The following is an 18,077-nucleotide window of genomic DNA, read 5'->3' as shown; positions in this document are numbered from 1 at the left end:
GGTTGTTTCCATGATGAATGTCTCTATGACTCTAAGGAGGAAAGCAGAGAACCATGTAAAGCTATTTCAGAGGTTATTAATTAAAAATATGCATCTCATTACATGCTATAAGGTGACACAGTAGCACAGCAGTGGAGCTGCTGCCTCATAGCCCTAAAGACCCAGGTTCAATCCTAACCTCCAGTGCTGTCAGTGTGAAGTTTACATGAACTCCCTATCACCGTATGGGTTTCCTGGAGGTGCTCTGGTTTCCAAAGACATGCTGGTTGATAGATTAACTGGCTGCTGTAAAATTTCCCTAGTGTTTGTGGGTGACAGAAGAATCAGGGTGGAGTTAATAAGCATGTGAGACAGAATAGTTTATAGGAAAAATAGGTGGGGGAATAGAAAATTTACCACACAAATTATTTGGCCCATCATGTCTGCATCAGTTGAAAAAGAGTTACCCAGCTTAATCCTACCTTCCAACACTGTGTTCATAGCCCTGTAAGTCACAGCTTTTTAATAAAGGTCCAAGTACTATTAAAGATTTATTTTCCCTCTCTCTCATTTTGAGTAGTTAGTTCCGGAACCCTCCTGCCCTCTAGGGAAAAAAAAATTCAGCATCTGATCTTTCCCACAGTGCACTGAATCCAGCCCCCGATTCCCTCTGCTAAGGAAAATAGAATGTTCTTGTTCACTCCAAAGTTGACTTTAGTTGCATTATTTGTAACAACTCTGTGAAGGTGAAATTTTTTAATATTTCCATGTGATACAGTGTATGCTCCAAACACTAGCTTTACAAACAGAAAATGCTGGAAATGCTCAGCAGGTTAGGCAGCGTTTGTGCAAAGGGAAGCAGAATTAAATACTAACTCTGTGTCTTTCTCCACAGATGCTGTTTGACCTGCTGAGTGTTTCCAATACTTTGTTTTTATTTCACATTTCCAGCATCTGCAGTTTTCATCTTCTGTCAGTCTTGGCTTGTTTTGTCCTGCCTGGATTGATTCAGGCTGTAGACAGATAATAGTATCAGGGAAGACTTGTTAAAAGACAAGAACAACTAAAATAAAAATCTCAACAAAATTTATACACTTCCTTAGTTGGTATATCTCCTACATAAAGGCATTGCAGAATGTCACATTTTCTGGTATTTACAGTTGTTAATTCAATTTTAGCTTTGGTATTTCAAATAGTAACATTTTTATTGAAAATCTTTATTAATGTGAGAATATATTTCTTCTGCTGTGCTCCATCCTTCTGAGCTGAAAAGTAAAACGTGGAGATTCAAAACAACATGAAATTTATTTAAGATGCCAATGTCAAATCACTGTATAACTTGGCAATTAACAGAGATGCAAGAAAGGGGCCAATTTAAATTTATGTTGTGTTCTATCTGCCTGAAAAGCATTCACAGATAGTAATTAGTCATAGAGTCTTAGAGTTAGACAGCACGGAAACAAGCCCTTTGGCCCAGCTTGTCCGTGGCGACCAAGGTACCTTCCTGAGCCAATCCTATTTGTCTGTATTTGGCCCACATCCCTCTAAACCTTTCCCATTCATAAACCCTGTCCAAATGTTTTCTACACATTGTAATTGTACTCACCTCCAGCAGCTCGTTCTAAATACCCACCATCATCTGTGTGAAAAACTTGCCCCTCAGGTCCTCTTTAAATCTTTCCCCTCGCAATTTAAACCTCTGCCCTCTGGTTTTATACTCCGCTGCCCTGAGAAAAGTCTGTGACAATCCACCTTCTCTCTGCCTCTCATGATTATATAAATCTCTATAAGATCATCTCTCAGCCTCCTTTGCGCCAGGGAAAACAGTCACAGCCTATCCAATCTCTCACCAGTCCAGCCCTCCAGTCCCAGCATCTTCTGAAATGCAGTCACTGTGATGTAGATAAAACCACAAATTTAGTGGTGTTAGTGAATCAACAATTGTTGTGGCATGGAAGGAAACCTTTCAGTCTGCTGAGTCTAAGCTGGGTACCAGTAAAGCAATACACTAAGTCGCAAAAGATTTTGGTAAAGCTACAGCTGCCTATCTGATACTGCCTGTTGTTGTCTCCCAATTTGTTGGATCTGGGTTTGTCCTATATGGGTGGATGTTCTCATTCTGGGAGGCTGATTTATGCTTCCGCCTTGATTGAAAGTTCATTGAAAGAGTCCTGGAGAAGAGATCACTGACAGACACAGGCCTTGGACAGCATAGCCACCAGGACAGGGGGATAAGTCATTCAGCCAGCTTAAGGCACCATTAGCTAATAGGAACCCATCCTGAGGTTTCAATCAAAATTCAGGTAACATCAATTATGTTGGATAAAATGGACAATAACATTTACTATTGTCAGTGCTAGAGAGCAGGGTGGGAGGGAAGGACAGGGGGTGGCATGAAGAGGAGTGGAGATATGGGAGGGGTGGCGAGGGAGAGAACTAATGGGGCAGAGTACAGTGGAGGGTCAGTGAATAGAAAGTAGGTGCATTACCTGAAGCTGAGTGGCAGGCTGCGAGAGAGAGGGTGGGAAAAGTTAGGATGGGTGGGGGTCAAAGGGATGTGGTAAGTGGGGTGTGGGGGCTAACTGAAGGAGAGATGTGGGTATGAGGAGGGCCAAGAGTGAGGTTGTTCAGGGGAGGCTGAATGAGGGAGGGAGAGGACGAGGAGTGGGCAAGGGCATCTGTCTAAACCTACCTATATGTGTCAATAGGCATTTGTGTATGCATCCACAAATGAATGTGTTATGGACAAGAAGCAGAGTCTAGTCTCTTCCTACCTACTAGATCAAGACTTCTTTCTGGCAAGCCCTTATGATTGCTGGAATGTCATCTCACGTTAAGTCATTATCAGTCCCATTCACCCTCTTTTCCGAAAGCTTTGCAAATTACTTTCTCCTCAACAGCCTATCCAACATAGAACTGCCGACAGATGCTACATTAATGGTAAGTCTGGAATATTGCTGCTGACTAAATAGCAAGCCAAATATCATGTCTGAAGTCAGAAGTTGTCAAGTTGTAACAGTAAAAATAACAAGTGGTGGACATGACTGATATGTTGGCGAGCTGAAAAAAGTATGAAAAGTGACAGCCCTTTGCTCTGCATGTGGAGCCAGTGGAGATGTTCTTGAGAACAAATGATACCTTCAACGTGCAGGGGAAGGATACAGAACAGAGGAATGTAACCATACTTGAAATGAAGACTTTGATAGCAAGAAGGGCTAGAGACATACAAAATGTTATCTTTTTAATACAAAAAAACTACAAGAGAGGTTCTTATGAGGAAATTCTGAAAACTTAAGGTACATTTTAATTCACTGCTTTTATTCACGAGTTAGACATTTGTGCAACCAGAGATCAGAAGATTTGAATGGCAAATATGTCAGGTTAATGGCTAAAAGGTGCAACTTTCGGACCATTTTACATCAGGGGCTGCGGGATCTTTCAGTGTGTAGTGGCACATGAGAGAATTCAAGCAAAACTGTTTGGCACATAGGATCTGCTGCCTGAGCATGCAGAATAGCTATATCTAGAAAGAGCACTGAAGAACGTGAAGAGTTTTGCACAGGACGCAACTCTGAGGTGCAGTCAGGGAGCACCCGCACTGAGATGGTAATGGTAATGTAGACTTTGCGTAAAACTTTGGTAAGGCCACACTTTGAGTTCTGGTCACCCTATAACAGGAAGGATGTGGAGGCTTTGAAGAGGGTTCAGAAAAGATTAATCAGGATGTTGCCTGGATTTGAGGGTATTAGCTATAAAGAGATGTTGGAAAAGCTTAGATCATTTTCTCTGCAGCATTGGAGGCTGAGGGGAGAACTGACAGAAGTTTATAAAATTATAATAGGCATAGATAGGGTAGACAGCTAATCTTTTTCCCAGGGCAGAAATGTTAAATGCTAGAGGGCATAACTTTAAGGTGAGAGGGGGCAACTTTCTTACAGTGAGTGGTATGTGCCTGGAATGTGCTGCCAGGGGTGGTAATGGAAGCAGATATGATAGTGGCTTTCGAGAGGATTTTGGATAGTCACATGAAAATGCAGGGAATAGAGGGATATGGGTCATGTGCAGGCAGAAGGGATTAGTTTAAGTTGGCTTCATGCTCGGCACAGACATTGTGGGCTGAAGGGCTTGTTCCTGTTCTGTACAGTTCTATGTTCTTCTTTGCAGCTGAGTTATGTGGACACTACAAGTGCCTTCAGCAGGAAAGTAGGGCTGGAGTGAAGTAGCATGTCATGTGGGTAGAAAAGACAGGAGGTTTTGCAATGGATACCATCTAGGCTTGGAATATCAATTCAGAAAGGCCCAATGTTTCTAATATCCAATATTAAAACTCAAAACACTCTCCTATCTCACTTTTCTTAAAAAAACATGTTACACAGTAGTATAATAAATTTTCCAGTAAACCTGGGCAGTTTAAAGTGAGCAGGAAATGTAAACAATTTGGACAGTGGCTCCAGCCACACCCCCAGCCGACAGTCAGCAGCCCTGTCCCAGCTGCACTCTGAATTCCCTGCTCTGACCACACACCCCACTTACCCTTTGGACACTTGGCTCAAATTGTGGAATATGGAGTGAACCAGACACTAAAGTATCAGGATTTCTGATCAGTTGGATGCCAGGTTATCAGTATTTTACTGTAATTGGTATTTACTGTAGATCCACACCAGGAGTTACCATCAATATAGTGGTTGCCTCCTTATTGGGACATTATGACCAGTATGTCAGTGTGCATATTGATACTATTGCAAATTGGTCAGTAGCTGGCATGGAACTGCAGTCTCACATGTCAAACTAGAAGTTAGCTTGTTGCTGATGGGATGTTCACAAGTGAATAAGTGGGGACACCTGTAGGTGAAATGAAATTGTAGGTTAATCTGTATCTTAATGCTCTGCGAGGGGAAAGCATGGGCACAATTAGGGATGAGTCAGGAGATGGAAATAGTGAAGGAACATTTGGTTCAATTTTACTTTGTGTTCGATTGCAGACAGTTCAAAATGTTTGCCATCATCACACATTCCAATTAACTGAAATGCCTCCTATTATTTCTCAATTGTGTATTCTGATTTGTGGGACTAATTCCTTAAAGGAAGGAATTTCTGGTGAGAAGCCCAACATTTCAGGGATACTTCTGATTCCACTGCTCCATAATGGCACCTTACCTAGGTAACGATCAGGAGAAGATATTCACTGGAGTGGAGGGTATATCAGAGAGTACCAATAAGCAAGACTAGCTGAGAAAGAATGTTGAGGAAGCAACAGATGGTGTCCAGGGAAAACAGGAATTACTTAGCTGTGGAGGTCAATGACCAAGATCTCAGGGGTACAATTTCTCTGATCTGGGAACCTGGAGCTCATACTTTAGTGCAGACAATGTCACTTCTTGTAATATGGATTGTGGATAAGTTGAATTAAACACAAGTTACTTATTAATGCAAATCAGAATATTTGCCCAACTGAGCCAGAGAACACATGATAGGATGGCTGAGAAAAATACCCACTTCACTTCTTGCAGTCAAGAAACACAATGAAGCCTTGGGCACTACTTTGGATAATTAAGACCAATAAATTAGAAGTACGTGAAATATCTTTCTGCTCAAGGTGAAACTGAAGCTTAACTGGGAAGCATGAATGATTTACCTGTAATGTTCAGGCGAAATGTTCCATTTGACAACTGATTATATTTGTACTGTTTTAATGAGTTTCTTGAAACTGTTAAAGTATACATAGAAAGGCATGCATTCAAATATGACAATAAGATAAACAAACTGGTTAAAGGCTTGGTTAAAGCATCTGTCAAGGAGGATTAATAATCCCTGTTTAAACAAAGTGCTTTATACAAGGCACATACTTTTAAACAATTCCACTCATTAACTAAAGAAAAATACACGATTTTCTGGGTGAAGATTATGAAGTAGAAAGGTTTACTTATTAATGAAACATTTGAATAGTTGTAACAAATAAATGTCATTTAAAGAATTTAGTACAATAAAATTGTGCCTTTTTCATTTTTAGAGTGTTATAAACTACTGAAAATCAACTGGTCAGTGGATAAATGAAAAACTCAGAAAACATAGAAAAATGGGCAGATTAAAGCAACAGCAAAGATTGGCTTGGCAAAACCCAAGTGTGCAGCTTAATCCAGGAAGAGAATAGAAAAGGAGTACAGATTGAGATTTGACACCCTCCTCCTAAAGATGCAAAGTTTTGTTTTTGACAGCAGCAGCTCAATCAATGAGTCTGATGTTGTGGACTTGATTCTCCGAAGAAGAACTCTCTTCAGATGTTGCATCTAACAGTTTGGTTCAGTATAAAGTCGGGATTTACCTCTGCTTACTCCATCCTAAATAAGATACCCTGCCATGTATTTTTTTTGTGAATCCTAGCATGTTGGGGAATTGAAATTCAAGTGATTAAATATGTTTGTAATAAAAAGCTTCAATCAGGAACAGTAACTGTGAAACTGCCAGATTGCTGTTAAATTTCATCTGGTCTGATATGTATGTGACTCCAAACCCATCACAGTGGTTGACTTGTAATTGTCTCTCAGTTCTGCAGCAACTAGGGATGGGCAATACATCCCATCAATGAAAACAATTAGATCAATAGAAAAGCATACACGCTATCGGCAATACACATTCTATTTGCCTGATTTAATGCATGCTTATCATTTACAGCATACATTTCTAACATGCATTTGCTTTATGTCTATGCAAGGATATCCCAAGATGAAGCTAGCATTGGGGATATTGCATTTATGCCAAGCAATGTAGGAGATATGATCTCACCCTCTCAATATGATCTAGAATTGAAAGTGTATCTTAGACATGAAACAGCAGTGCTGTAGGACTATCAGCCTTTTCATTAGTTATTCAAAATTATTATTCAAAATCAAAAGCTCTGATTTCAACATTGGAATTGTATTTATGACCTGTAAGAATTTCAGAAAATTGAGTTCTAATATGATGTTTTATATCTGAAATAATTCAGTTACTTAAAAGTAATTAAGTATTCTGGGTAAGCTTGAGTGTCATTGAAAATAAGGAACATGGAAGGATTTGATGTGTTGTCTACAGTGCTGTCATACAAGTCTGTTGGATCACTTGGATTTTTTGAAGGGGGTGTGACCATTCCACCTTGTCCTTTACAGTAGACTCCAGTAAGTACTCGAGCACGATACATGTACTTCATTCCATTAACGTCAGGTTTTGAATATGTGCTGCTAGCAGAATAACTTGCATTTACGGCAAAATAGGTGCCATTCCCATACATTGTAGCTACAAAAGAAATAAAAAAAATGCTCAATTGTGCAATGCTCTTTTCATTTAGCAAGCAGTAAACATATTATCCATTTTAAGGAAACAAACCAGAAGCATATTTGTTTTGAACATTCCAAGATTAAACAATTGTAAGACTTCTCTCCAAAAATATGATTTTAAAAATATCAAATGGAAGATTTGGAGCAGTGGAGGCAGTTTTCGTTTGCTGTGTTGATCAAGAGGGCAGTGCACTTTGTGGTCTTGAGTGGGAGCACCATCCTCCTATTGTAACGTCTGCTTAAAAATCAGGGCGGTGGTGCATCAGTTGCAAAGGATGTTGCATTTTATTCTTGCAATTTAGTTTACAAACTAGTGTATTTTACAGCTTAAGTAAAACAGACAGCTTATGAAAATTATCCATATTATGCTAAAAAATGTTTTAAATTATTTTCTAAAAGATAAGAGTTTTGCAGATGAAAATAATGACAAATATTTTAAAACTGGATAAGACTAGATTTCTGGTGAAATCTAAACATCAAAGCATGGATCTTTTCCTTTTGACTGTTCATTGCCCAATACTCTCCATATTCTCTCTATGTTCTAATTTACAGATTTGCAATTTTTCCTTTTGATTAAAAATTGCATTACATACCATTCCTTCCTGCGTAGCTCCGGTTGAATCCAAGATGGCTGATTGAATCGAGTGTGTCTGGTGCTGTTCCATGGAATAAATTCCTTTCATTATTAGTTCTAGGTGGATTTTTGTCATCCAGCAATTGTTTCTTTATCATATAATTCTTCCAAAGACATGGGTTTTGAATTCTTACAATCTGTTAAAATAATTTATTTGGTCAATTGTGTTTTTAGTTTCAGCAAAGATAATCTCAAACAAACTTAGCTTTTATTATATAGGATGCTGTTCCTATCATACAAGATGCAGATTTCCAGCATCTGCATTTCTTTTAAACTTTTTAATTTCTCTTACAATCAATTATTTAAGAAGTATCTTAAATATTTTTGCATTGCTTGACTACCATATCACTGGTGATAAGAATCTCTGTTTTGTGCTTAGGATACAGGGTTTGTGCTGGGATGGTCTGAAAGCTTGTTGACGTTAAACCACAGTCATCGCAGAACCATTATTAGCCCTGCAGGACAGTTTGGAGGCCAGGAAACCATCTCATTGGCTTACAGTTTGACTCACCACCTCAAGAAGTGCAATGAATGTCTAGTAACTGCGAAGGGAAGTGCCAACATAACTTTGGTGCACAGTTACTACCTAAAGAGTCTGTCACATGGTTATATTGTATTGTGTTATCTTGTATTATATTTGCTGTTTAATTGAAGACCAGCTGCAATAAACAGAAGTTGTGCTTACCCGATGCACTTCCACAGGGTGGTTGTGTTACCCTCAAATGTAGAATACAAGAATCACCCACAATATACTGGCAACAAACCATGGGATGCATGTATGTCCCAGGCTCTCCAGGTTGCAGCTTGTGAATATGCAAATTCAAATTTCTCAAAATTAAAACAAGAATTCATGACAGGATAGCAAACATAGGATATATTAGAAGGCTTAGGAAATATGATAAAGGGCCAGAGGTATTTTGTATTTACTTTGGGTATTTGGAAATATTTTTCACAGTGAAGAACATTGTAGAGGTGACCATACTTAAGAGGAAAATGTGGCAATCTGTGAACAGGTAAAGGCCACTAAATTAGTTGAGGCAGGCTCCAACAGTAAAGCAACACCAGCAAACTTGTTGGCACCACAGAGTGAAATATACATCCCATAAGAATACACAAAATAGAAGCAGGATGAGGCCATTTTGCCCCTCATGTTTGTTCCACCATTCAATATCATGGCTGACCTATTACCTCAGTGCCACTACCCTGCACTAACCTCATAACCCTTAATTGCCTTCATATTCAAAAATCTGTTGACCTCTTGCCTTCATTATAATTAATAACAACCTCCAAATTTCCCTGGTTAGAGAATTCCAAAGATTCACTGCCCTCCTAGTGAAGAAATTTCTTTTCATCTACATCCTGAATGGCCAATCCCTTATATTGAGATGTTGACTTCTGAATCAGAATCAGGTTTATTATCACTGACATATGTCGTGAAATTTGTTGTTTTGCGGCAACAGTACAGTGCAAGATAATACGAGACATAAAAGTTACTAGAAGTTACAAAAATAAATAAATAGTGCAAATGAGGAATAACGAGGTAGTGTTCATGGACCATTCAGAAATCCGATGGCAGAGAGGAAGCAGCTGTTCCTGAAACGTTGAGTGTGGGTCTTCAGGCTCCTGTACCTCCTCCCCGATGGTAGTAACGTGAAGAGCCCATGTCCCAGGTGGTGGGGGTCCTTAATGATGGATGATCTTGAGGCACCACCTCTTGAAGATGTCCTTGATGGCGGTGGGTTGCGTGCGACATTGGAGCCTCCATACCAGGCAGTGATGCAACCAGTCAGAATGCTCTCTACCATATATCTGTAGAAATTTGCAAGAGTCTTTGGTGACATACCAAATCTCCTCAAACTCCTAATGAAGCAGAGCCGCTGACATACCTTCTTCGTGATTGCATCAATGTGTTGGGCCCAAGATAGATCCTCTGAGACATTGACGCCCAGGAACTTGAAGCTGCTCACCTTTTCCACTGCTGACCCCTCAATGAGGACTGGTGTGTATTCTCCCAACTTTCCCTTCCTGAAGTTCACAATCAATTCCTTGGTCTTGCTGATGCTGAGTGCGAGGTTGTTGTTGCGACACCACTCAACCAGCCCATCTATCTCACTCCTGTACACCTCCTCATCGCCATCTGAGATTCTGCCAACAACGGTGGTGTCATCAGCGAATTTATAGATAGTGTTTGAGCTGTGCCTAGCCACACAGTCATGAGTGTAGATAGAGTAGAGCAGTGGGCTAAGCATGCATCCTTGAGGTGCACCTACATTGATTGTCAGTGAGGAGGAGATGTTACCACCGATACACACTGACTGTGGTCTCCTGATAAGGAAGTCGAGGATCTAGTTGCAGTGGGAGGTACAAAGGCCCAGGTTTTGAAGCTTGTTGATTAGTACTGAGAGGATGATGGTGTTGAATGCCAAGCTATAATTGATAAACAGCAGCCTGACATATGTTTTGTTGTCCAGGTGCTCCAAAGCCAAGTGGAGAGCCAGTGAGATTGTGTCTGCTGTAGACCTGTTGTGGTTGTAGGCAAATTGCAGTGGGTCCAGGTCCTTGCTCAGGCAGGAGTTAATTCTAGCCATGACCAACCTCTCAAAGCACTTCATCACTTGAGATGTGAGTGCTATGTTGATAATCCTTGAGGCAGCTCACCCTGCTCTTCTTGGGCATCGGGATGATTGATGCCCTTTTGAACCAGGTGGGAACCTACGACTGCAGCAGTGAGAGGTTGAAGATGTCCTCGAACACTCCAGCCAGCTGGTCAGCACAGATTTTCAGTACCCTGCCAGTTACACTGTCGGGGCCTGACGCCTTTTTGCGAGGGTTCACCCTTTTGAGGGATGTTCTGACGTCAGCCTCCGAGACAGATCACAGGGTCGCCAGATGATGTGGGGACTTGCACAACTAGCTCACAACTAGGGGAAACATCAACTCCGCATCTACCTTGTCAAACGTAAAGGATTTTGTATGTTTAAATGAGATCATTCTTCTAAACCCTAGATAGAATAGATTCAGTTTCCCTTCTCATATCATAAACTTGCCATTCCCTGGAGTCAATCTGGTGAACCTTCACTGCACTCTCTCTACTGTAAATATATACCTGGTTACATAGGGAGACTGGGCCTGTAAAGAATATTCCAGGTACATCCTCATCAGGGTCCTATATAATTTGACCAAGGTGTCTCTACTCTTGTAATCCTTTCACAACTAAGGTCAATGCACCATTTGCCATGCTGATGCTTGCTGTATTTATGTGCTAACTTTAAGTAAATTTATGTTGACACTCAGGTCACTCTGAACACCAACAATCTCTCACCATTTAAAAAATACTCTTCTAAATTTTCTACCAATGCCTTAATGTTTTTTCAGCTTATCTTCCACCTGCCATGTCCTTACCCATTCATTTAACATGCCTTTACTTCACTGAAGCTTGTAACTTTCCCATAGTCCTCACTGCCACCTAGCTTAGAATCAGCGGCAAATTTGGACATATTACACTTAGTATCCTCATTTGAATCTTTCATACAGTGAACAACTGGGGTCACAGCATTAGTTCCTTCAGCATCCTACTAGTCATAGCCTCCCAATCTAAAAGTGACCCAGAGAGATGCTCAGAATACCAGTAAACATAACAGTGATGCATGTTGAATGGTATCCACACTATCAATGGTGATAATGTGCACCACTAAAATAAATGGTCAGTACATTGTAAAGAGTGTGGATTCTACAGAAGGTTTCACCGCAATGTTGGAAGAGAACTACAGAAATCGTATGCTAATAAAGAGGCAGGTCATGATAGGCACACAGTCTGGAAAGGTGTGAACATGAAGAAATTAGGCAGTCAAAGGTAATTGGGAAGCAGAGCTGCCCATGGTTATGACAGGCTATGCTTGCTGACGATATTAGAACTATATTGGATTAGGGAGCATGGATTTACAGAAATCTAAATGCAAAATTCTGCTGGAAGCCTGAAACAAAAATAGAACTACTCAGCAGGTCAGGAAACATTTGTGGACAGAAAAGCAGATCCAACATTTCAGGGCAGTGACCTTTTATTAAAACTGGGAGAAGACAGAAAAGAAATATTTGCAGTTCCAGAGAAAGGGGGAGGGCAGAGAGAACAAAAGGGAACATCTGTACAAAGAGTGTGGTAAAGATGTACAAGTAAAAGGAGACACATCTGAAATATCTGAAGAGGAGAAGGGGAAGAAAAATGAATGCTGGACAGCTGAGATAACTGATACTCTGAAATTGTTGAATTCGATATTGAGCCCCGCGCCAAGTTCAGACGCTAAGATGCTTTTCCTCAAGTGTAGGTTGTTGCAATGTAGAAGGCCAAATCAGAGAATTCAGAGTGGGAGTGGGATGGAGAACTGCAAGCTTTGGTCACCCTTATGGACTGAATTGAGGTGTTCTGTAAGGCAATCCCCAATCTGTGTTTGGTTTCTCCAATACAGAGGAAACCACATTGTGAGCACTGAATGCAGCACACTAAATTGTAAGAGATACATGCGAATCATTGAAGGTGACTTTAGGAGGGGAGTTGATATTGGTAGACCAGTGGGTCCACCCCCAGATACATCTTTTCCTTCCCTCCACTTCCAGCATTTAAAAGGGATCATTCACCCTTTGATGCTTTGGTCCACTCTAACATCTCCACCAACACCACTCCAGTCCTCATGTTATATTAGGAGAGGCACTCATGATAGCTGAGACATTAACTGCAGTAATCATAAGCTGGTTAACCCAAAAGAAAGGCAAAAGTATTAAAATGATCAAAGAGTACAATTCTGAAGATTGAAGCAAGTTGTAATGAAAGATAACCTAACAGAGGAAACCCAGAGATTGGTATCAGGATATAGAGGACAATGAAATTGGGACAGAAGCAGAGTTCATGGCCAGAAGCCCATTCTGGAAGCATAGGCTCAGCAGTAATCTAGTAACATCCAAAGGATGGGATTGTATGCCTGCATCTTTCCAAGGCTTTCTTAGAGGATGCTTTTCAAGTGTGGTAAGGCAATGGCAGTCTTGTGGAAAGCTGGTGTCCAGTCACTGCAAAAAAGGTGCAACCAATTGGTTATGATAGAATACATAGATCAGCTATCTCTAAGCCAGCATGTATTCTAAAGAATTCCTGTGGTCTACGAGACTTTGTATGGACGTGAAGCTCCAATGCAACAGTCTGTTCAAGATGATGATGTGTATGGAGTGAACCAGATGAAGCGAGATTTGGATGAGTTGCAGTAAAAGCGTGTGGTATAATGGAAGCAACTGGAATCCAAAGCTAGAGGCAGATTCTTTTGATGATAGAGCAATGCACAACATTAATAGTATCTGCTCAGTATAATGGAGCTGGAGCAAGACAAGATAGGCTAAGGAATGTCCTAGCTGAAGTGGAGGCAATTCAAAAGGACAGCAAGGGTCCAAGAAGGGAAGGTGGCGGAAAGGAGTGGCACAGCATCCAATTAGACATGGAACTAAGTGTACAAAGCTACAAAGAGACCCAGATGAAGGCATCCAAGTGAATAAACAGTAAAAATTTGGCTGATGAAGATCCCATAAGCTAAGAAAATGCTAGTTTTCATTTTTTTTTAATGCAAACTCATGAGTCTTTGCTAGTTGAGCTATGTTTAATGTATTATGAGGGTTAACATTTTAAAATTCATGTTTGCAAATTTGTTATACACAATAATAAAAGCAGAAAATGTTGGAAACACTCAGCAGATCACACATCATCTGCAGAAAGAGAAACAAAGTTAACTTTCCAGGTTGAAGACTCTTCGTTGTGCTAATGAAACAGCTTGTTACAAGTCTTAAATACAATTGTGAATATGTTATTGTGCGCAATAGGGTTTGTGAATATAAATATGTTACCTGTGGACAGATCTTATTTGGAGTACAATCTGTATTAAAGTTCTTGTAATGTAGAAATATTCACATTAATATTTTAAATTATGTAAGTCTGTATTGACTTATCAATGTAACTGTATTAATTTGCACAGCTTCGTTCACTTCTTTCTTTTTAAAGGGGTGTATATTGTTGTATGTCAGTTATGTGCTAAGAGAGGTGCCACATTTTGGTGGTGGGTTGTTATTGCCTTAAGATTTTGTGTCATATTACTATCTTGTTGCATTGTTTACTTCATGTTTGCAACTCAGTTAAAACAAAAAGGCTGTGTACATTTGATCCTCTCAGTTACATGGAGCTTATGTAAACTTCAACAAAAAGAATCTGTAATATACTAAGAGAAACAACACCTAACCCAAACAATGCCCCACTTTAAGTGTAGTCACTATTCCATTGTACAAAAGGTGACAGCAAATTCCCATAAACAGCAATGTGATAATGATTGGGCAATCAGTTTAAGATCATTAGTTTCCTAATGTCTATAACTAGTGCTTATTCACCACTCTTTGCACAAGGATATTAATGACAATGTAATTCAAATAGACGTGATCTGCACTAAACATATTAGTTACATTTATCCAAGTATCTCCATGATAAGTTAAAGCTATGAAAAGCCAATTACAAATTGACTAATGATAATGAATTTGAAGTACCTTGTCAATCTGATGCTGATGGATTGATGCTTTGAATGATTGTTCTACATCCTGATATTCTTTGGATTGCTTTTGCAGCTCCACAGATTTATATTGTAAGTTTTGCATGTCATCCCAATGCGTTGGAAGGCTAATAGTTCCTGCAGATGTATCAAATGAATCATAATAATTACCTTTGTTCAAATGTTAGTCAATTGTAGCTTTAGCTCATCAATGATAAACATATTAAACCAAGGATAATTTTCCACTTTAAGCATCCAATGCTATCATCAAGCACTGCCAGATTAGCTGTCATACAAGATACTGATTAAAGATTCACTAATGTAAAGATATGGTAACTTTTGAGAAAAGCCCTTGAGGAAACCTTTTGTCCTAATTGCTTACAAATGCACAAATGATGGCATCTACTGGAAGAATCAAATTATTTGTCCAAACTGCTGTAGTCAAACATAATGAACACATTTTTCAGCACTTTTTGCTGACCAAATAAATGTTTGCAAAATACTTTTTAAACAAAAAAAACTGATTCAATGAATACATTGGTCTAACATCTCCAGCTCAGAATAACACCCGAGTACACCAGCCAGATACAGTAAGTTAAATTTAAAGCACAAGCAATTCGTAGTGCTCAAGAATGTCAATCTGGCTCTCAATGGCAAAACAACATCATTTAATAAACATTTTAACAGAGCTAAACATTAAGAGACATTATGGCAGAAATTCAAAATCTTGCTCAAAAAAAGTGGGTATTAAGCAGCACTTTAAAAGGAAGAGAGACAGAGCTTTTGCGGCAGGAACTTGTAGAGCTTGAGGCTACAAATATTGGAGTGTTTTTCCTCTCTCCATAGTGCACCATGACCTGCTGGGCACATCTCACACTTTTTCCACATTCCTTCATCTATGTTCTTACTCACCTGTTAGCTTTTTCAATTTTTATCTCTCCTTTAACCCATCTACCAAATGACTTCTACAGCTTGCCTCCATCCCAGACACCACTCTGTCTATTCACCCTCCCTCACCTTCTTTGTAACTTAAAACTAACTTGTTTTCTTTCTTTCCCAATTCTGATAAGGGGTCTTCAACCTGAAACGTTAATTGTTTCTCCTTCCACAGATGCTGCCTGACCTACTGAGTGTTTCCAACATTTTCAGTTTTAATTTCAGATTTTCATAATCTGTAGTTTCTTGTTTTTAACTTATAGAAAGATATGGATGGGTTTGGTGAGCGGGCAAAATGTTGGCAAATAGAATATAATGTGGGAAAATGTGAAGTTGTTCATTTTGAAAGGAAGAACAAAAGAACACTATCATTTAAATAGAGAAAACTGCAGAACAAAGAAATTTGGGTTCCTAGTGCATGAAACCTAGAAAGCTAGTGTACAACTGCAGCAGGGAATGGGGAAGATTCATGGAACAGAGACACAGAGCAATACAGCAGGGATACAGGCCCTTCAGCCCACCAAGTCCCTGCTGACCAGGTGCCCACCCAGCTCATCCCAATTTCCTGCGTTCAGCCCATCTCCCTTTAAGCTCCACCCCTACATGTATCTATCCAAGTGCTTCTTAAATTATACTATTGTACCTGCCTCAATCACTTCCTCTGGCAGCTCATTCTATATGCTCACCAGCCTCCGTGCAAAAAAAAGTTGCCTCTCGGGTCCCTTTTAAATCTTTCCCCTCTCACCCTAAATCTATGCCCTCTCATTTTGGACTCCCCTACCCTGGAGAAAAGTCTGCTACCATCCATCTTATCTATGCCTCTCATAATTTTAAACACATCTATAAGGTCACCCCTCGTTCTCCTACGTTCCAAGGAATAAAGACCTAGCCTGGCCAACCTCTTCCTATAACTTAGGCCCTCTAGTCCTGGCAACATCCTCAAATCTTTTCTGCACTCTTTCCAGGTTAACCACATCTTTCTCATAACAGGGTGACCAAAACCGTACACAGCAGTCCAAGTGCGGCCTCATGAGCAACTTATACAACTGCAACATAATGTCCCAACTCCTACACTCAATGCGAAACAAAGGGCTGCAGATGCTGGAGTCTAGATGAAAAACACGATGATGCTTAGTTACTTCAGCATCATCGTGTTATTCATCTCCTGCTGAATTCCTCCAGCATCATAGTGTTTTTTCTCCTATACTCAATGCTTAGCCATTATTTCAGAGGGGTTGGAGTAGAGAAGCACTGATGTACAAAGGGATCTTGGGGTACAAGTCCCTGAAAGTGGCAACACAAGTAGATAGGGTGGGAAAGGCAGCATACAGCGTACTTGCCTTCATCAGTTGGAGTATTGTGTGTAATTCTGGATGTGGAGGCTTTGGAAAGGGTACAGAAGAGGTTCACCAGGATGTTGCCTGGATTAGAGAGCATTAGCTATAAGGAGATGTTGGACAAACTTGGGTTGTTTTCTCTGTAGCATCGGAGGCTGAGGGCTGACCTGATGGAAGTTTATGAAATCATGAGAGGAATAGACAGGGTAGATAGAGTCTTTTTTCCCCAGGATAGAAATGCCAAATGAATAACTTTAAAGGTGAGAGAGGGAAAAGTTTAAAAGAATATTTAAGAGAATTTTTCTTTAAACCCAGAGAGTAGTGGGTGTCTGGAATGTGCTGCAGGGGAAGTGGTGGAAGCAGATACAACAGCAACTTCTCGGAGGCTTTTAGACAGGCAAATGAACAGACAGGGAATGGAGGTATATAGAACATGTGCAGGCAGATGGAATTAATTTAATTTGGCATCATGGTTGGCACAGACATTGTGGGCTGAAGGGTCTGTTTCTGTGCTGTACTTTTCTATGTTCTGGAAAGGTAGGGCATTCTTACTGCAACTGCAATTGGGGGCGTAGTGGACAGTGAAGAAGGCTATCAAAGCTTGCAAAGTGATCTGGACCAGCTGGGAAATGGGCTCAAAAATGGCAGACGGAATTTAAAACTTTAAAAAAAGAGTTTATTTATACAGCACAGTAACAGGCCCTTATGACCCAATGAGTCTGCACTGCCCATTTAAACCCATGTTAACCTATCTGTGTCTTTGGAATGTGGGAGGAAACCGGAGCACCTGGAGAAAACCCATACAGACAAGGGGAGAACAATCAAACTCCTTGCAGATAGAGAGTGCATTACAAGTGTGAGGTGGTGCACTTTGGGATGACAAACTAGGGTAAGACTTGCAGTGACTGGTAGGGTACTGACGCATGCAGAAAAAAAAGGGACCTGGGAATACAGAGCCATAATTCCTTGAAAGTGGCATCACAGGTAGATAGGGTCGTAAAGAGAGCTTTTGGCACTTTGGCCTTCATAAATCAGGGCACTGAGTACAGGAGTTAGGATGTTATGTTGAAGTTGTATAAGATGTTGGTGAGGTTAAATTTAGAGTATTGTGGGCAGTTCTGGTCACCTACCTACAGGAAAGATATCAATAAGCTTGAAAGAGTGCAGAGAAGATTTACACAGATGTTGCTGGGACTTGAGGACCTGAGTGAGTTAAAGGGAAAGGTTGAATAGGTTAGGACTTTATCCCCTGGAGTGCAAGAGAAAAAGGGAAGACCTTATAGAGGTATACAAAATTATGAGGGGTATA

At 40.2% G+C, this 18,077-nt stretch overlaps 1 protein-coding gene across 1 annotated transcript in view; it reads right to left on the bottom strand.

The window, feature by feature from the left end:
* Nucleotides 1-5,633: 5,633 nt before the first annotated feature.
* LOC127568829 (protein mono-ADP-ribosyltransferase PARP14-like) overlaps nt 5,634-18,077 on the bottom strand; it is a 48,849-nt gene continuing 36,405 nt past the window's right edge. The window contains exons 16-18 of the mRNA XM_052013034.1: nt 14,494-14,633; nt 7,886-8,063; nt 5,634-7,251 (exon numbers count right to left, since the gene is read on the bottom strand). Of these exons, the coding sequence (XP_051868994.1) occupies nt 6,965-7,251; nt 7,886-8,063; nt 14,494-14,633 (605 nt within the window). The 3' untranslated portion in view covers nt 5,634-6,964. The remainder of the gene's footprint in view (nt 7,252-7,885; nt 8,064-14,493; nt 14,634-18,077) is intronic.

Source organism: Pristis pectinata, chromosome 1 (assembly GCF_009764475.1).
Source record: "Pristis pectinata isolate sPriPec2 chromosome 1, sPriPec2.1.pri, whole genome shotgun sequence".
In the NCBI taxonomy this organism is placed as follows: domain Eukaryota; kingdom Metazoa; phylum Chordata; class Chondrichthyes; order Rhinopristiformes; family Pristidae; genus Pristis; species Pristis pectinata.
Note: the sequence above shows the minus strand (reverse complement) of the source record. Positions and strands in the feature narration are given on the sequence as shown.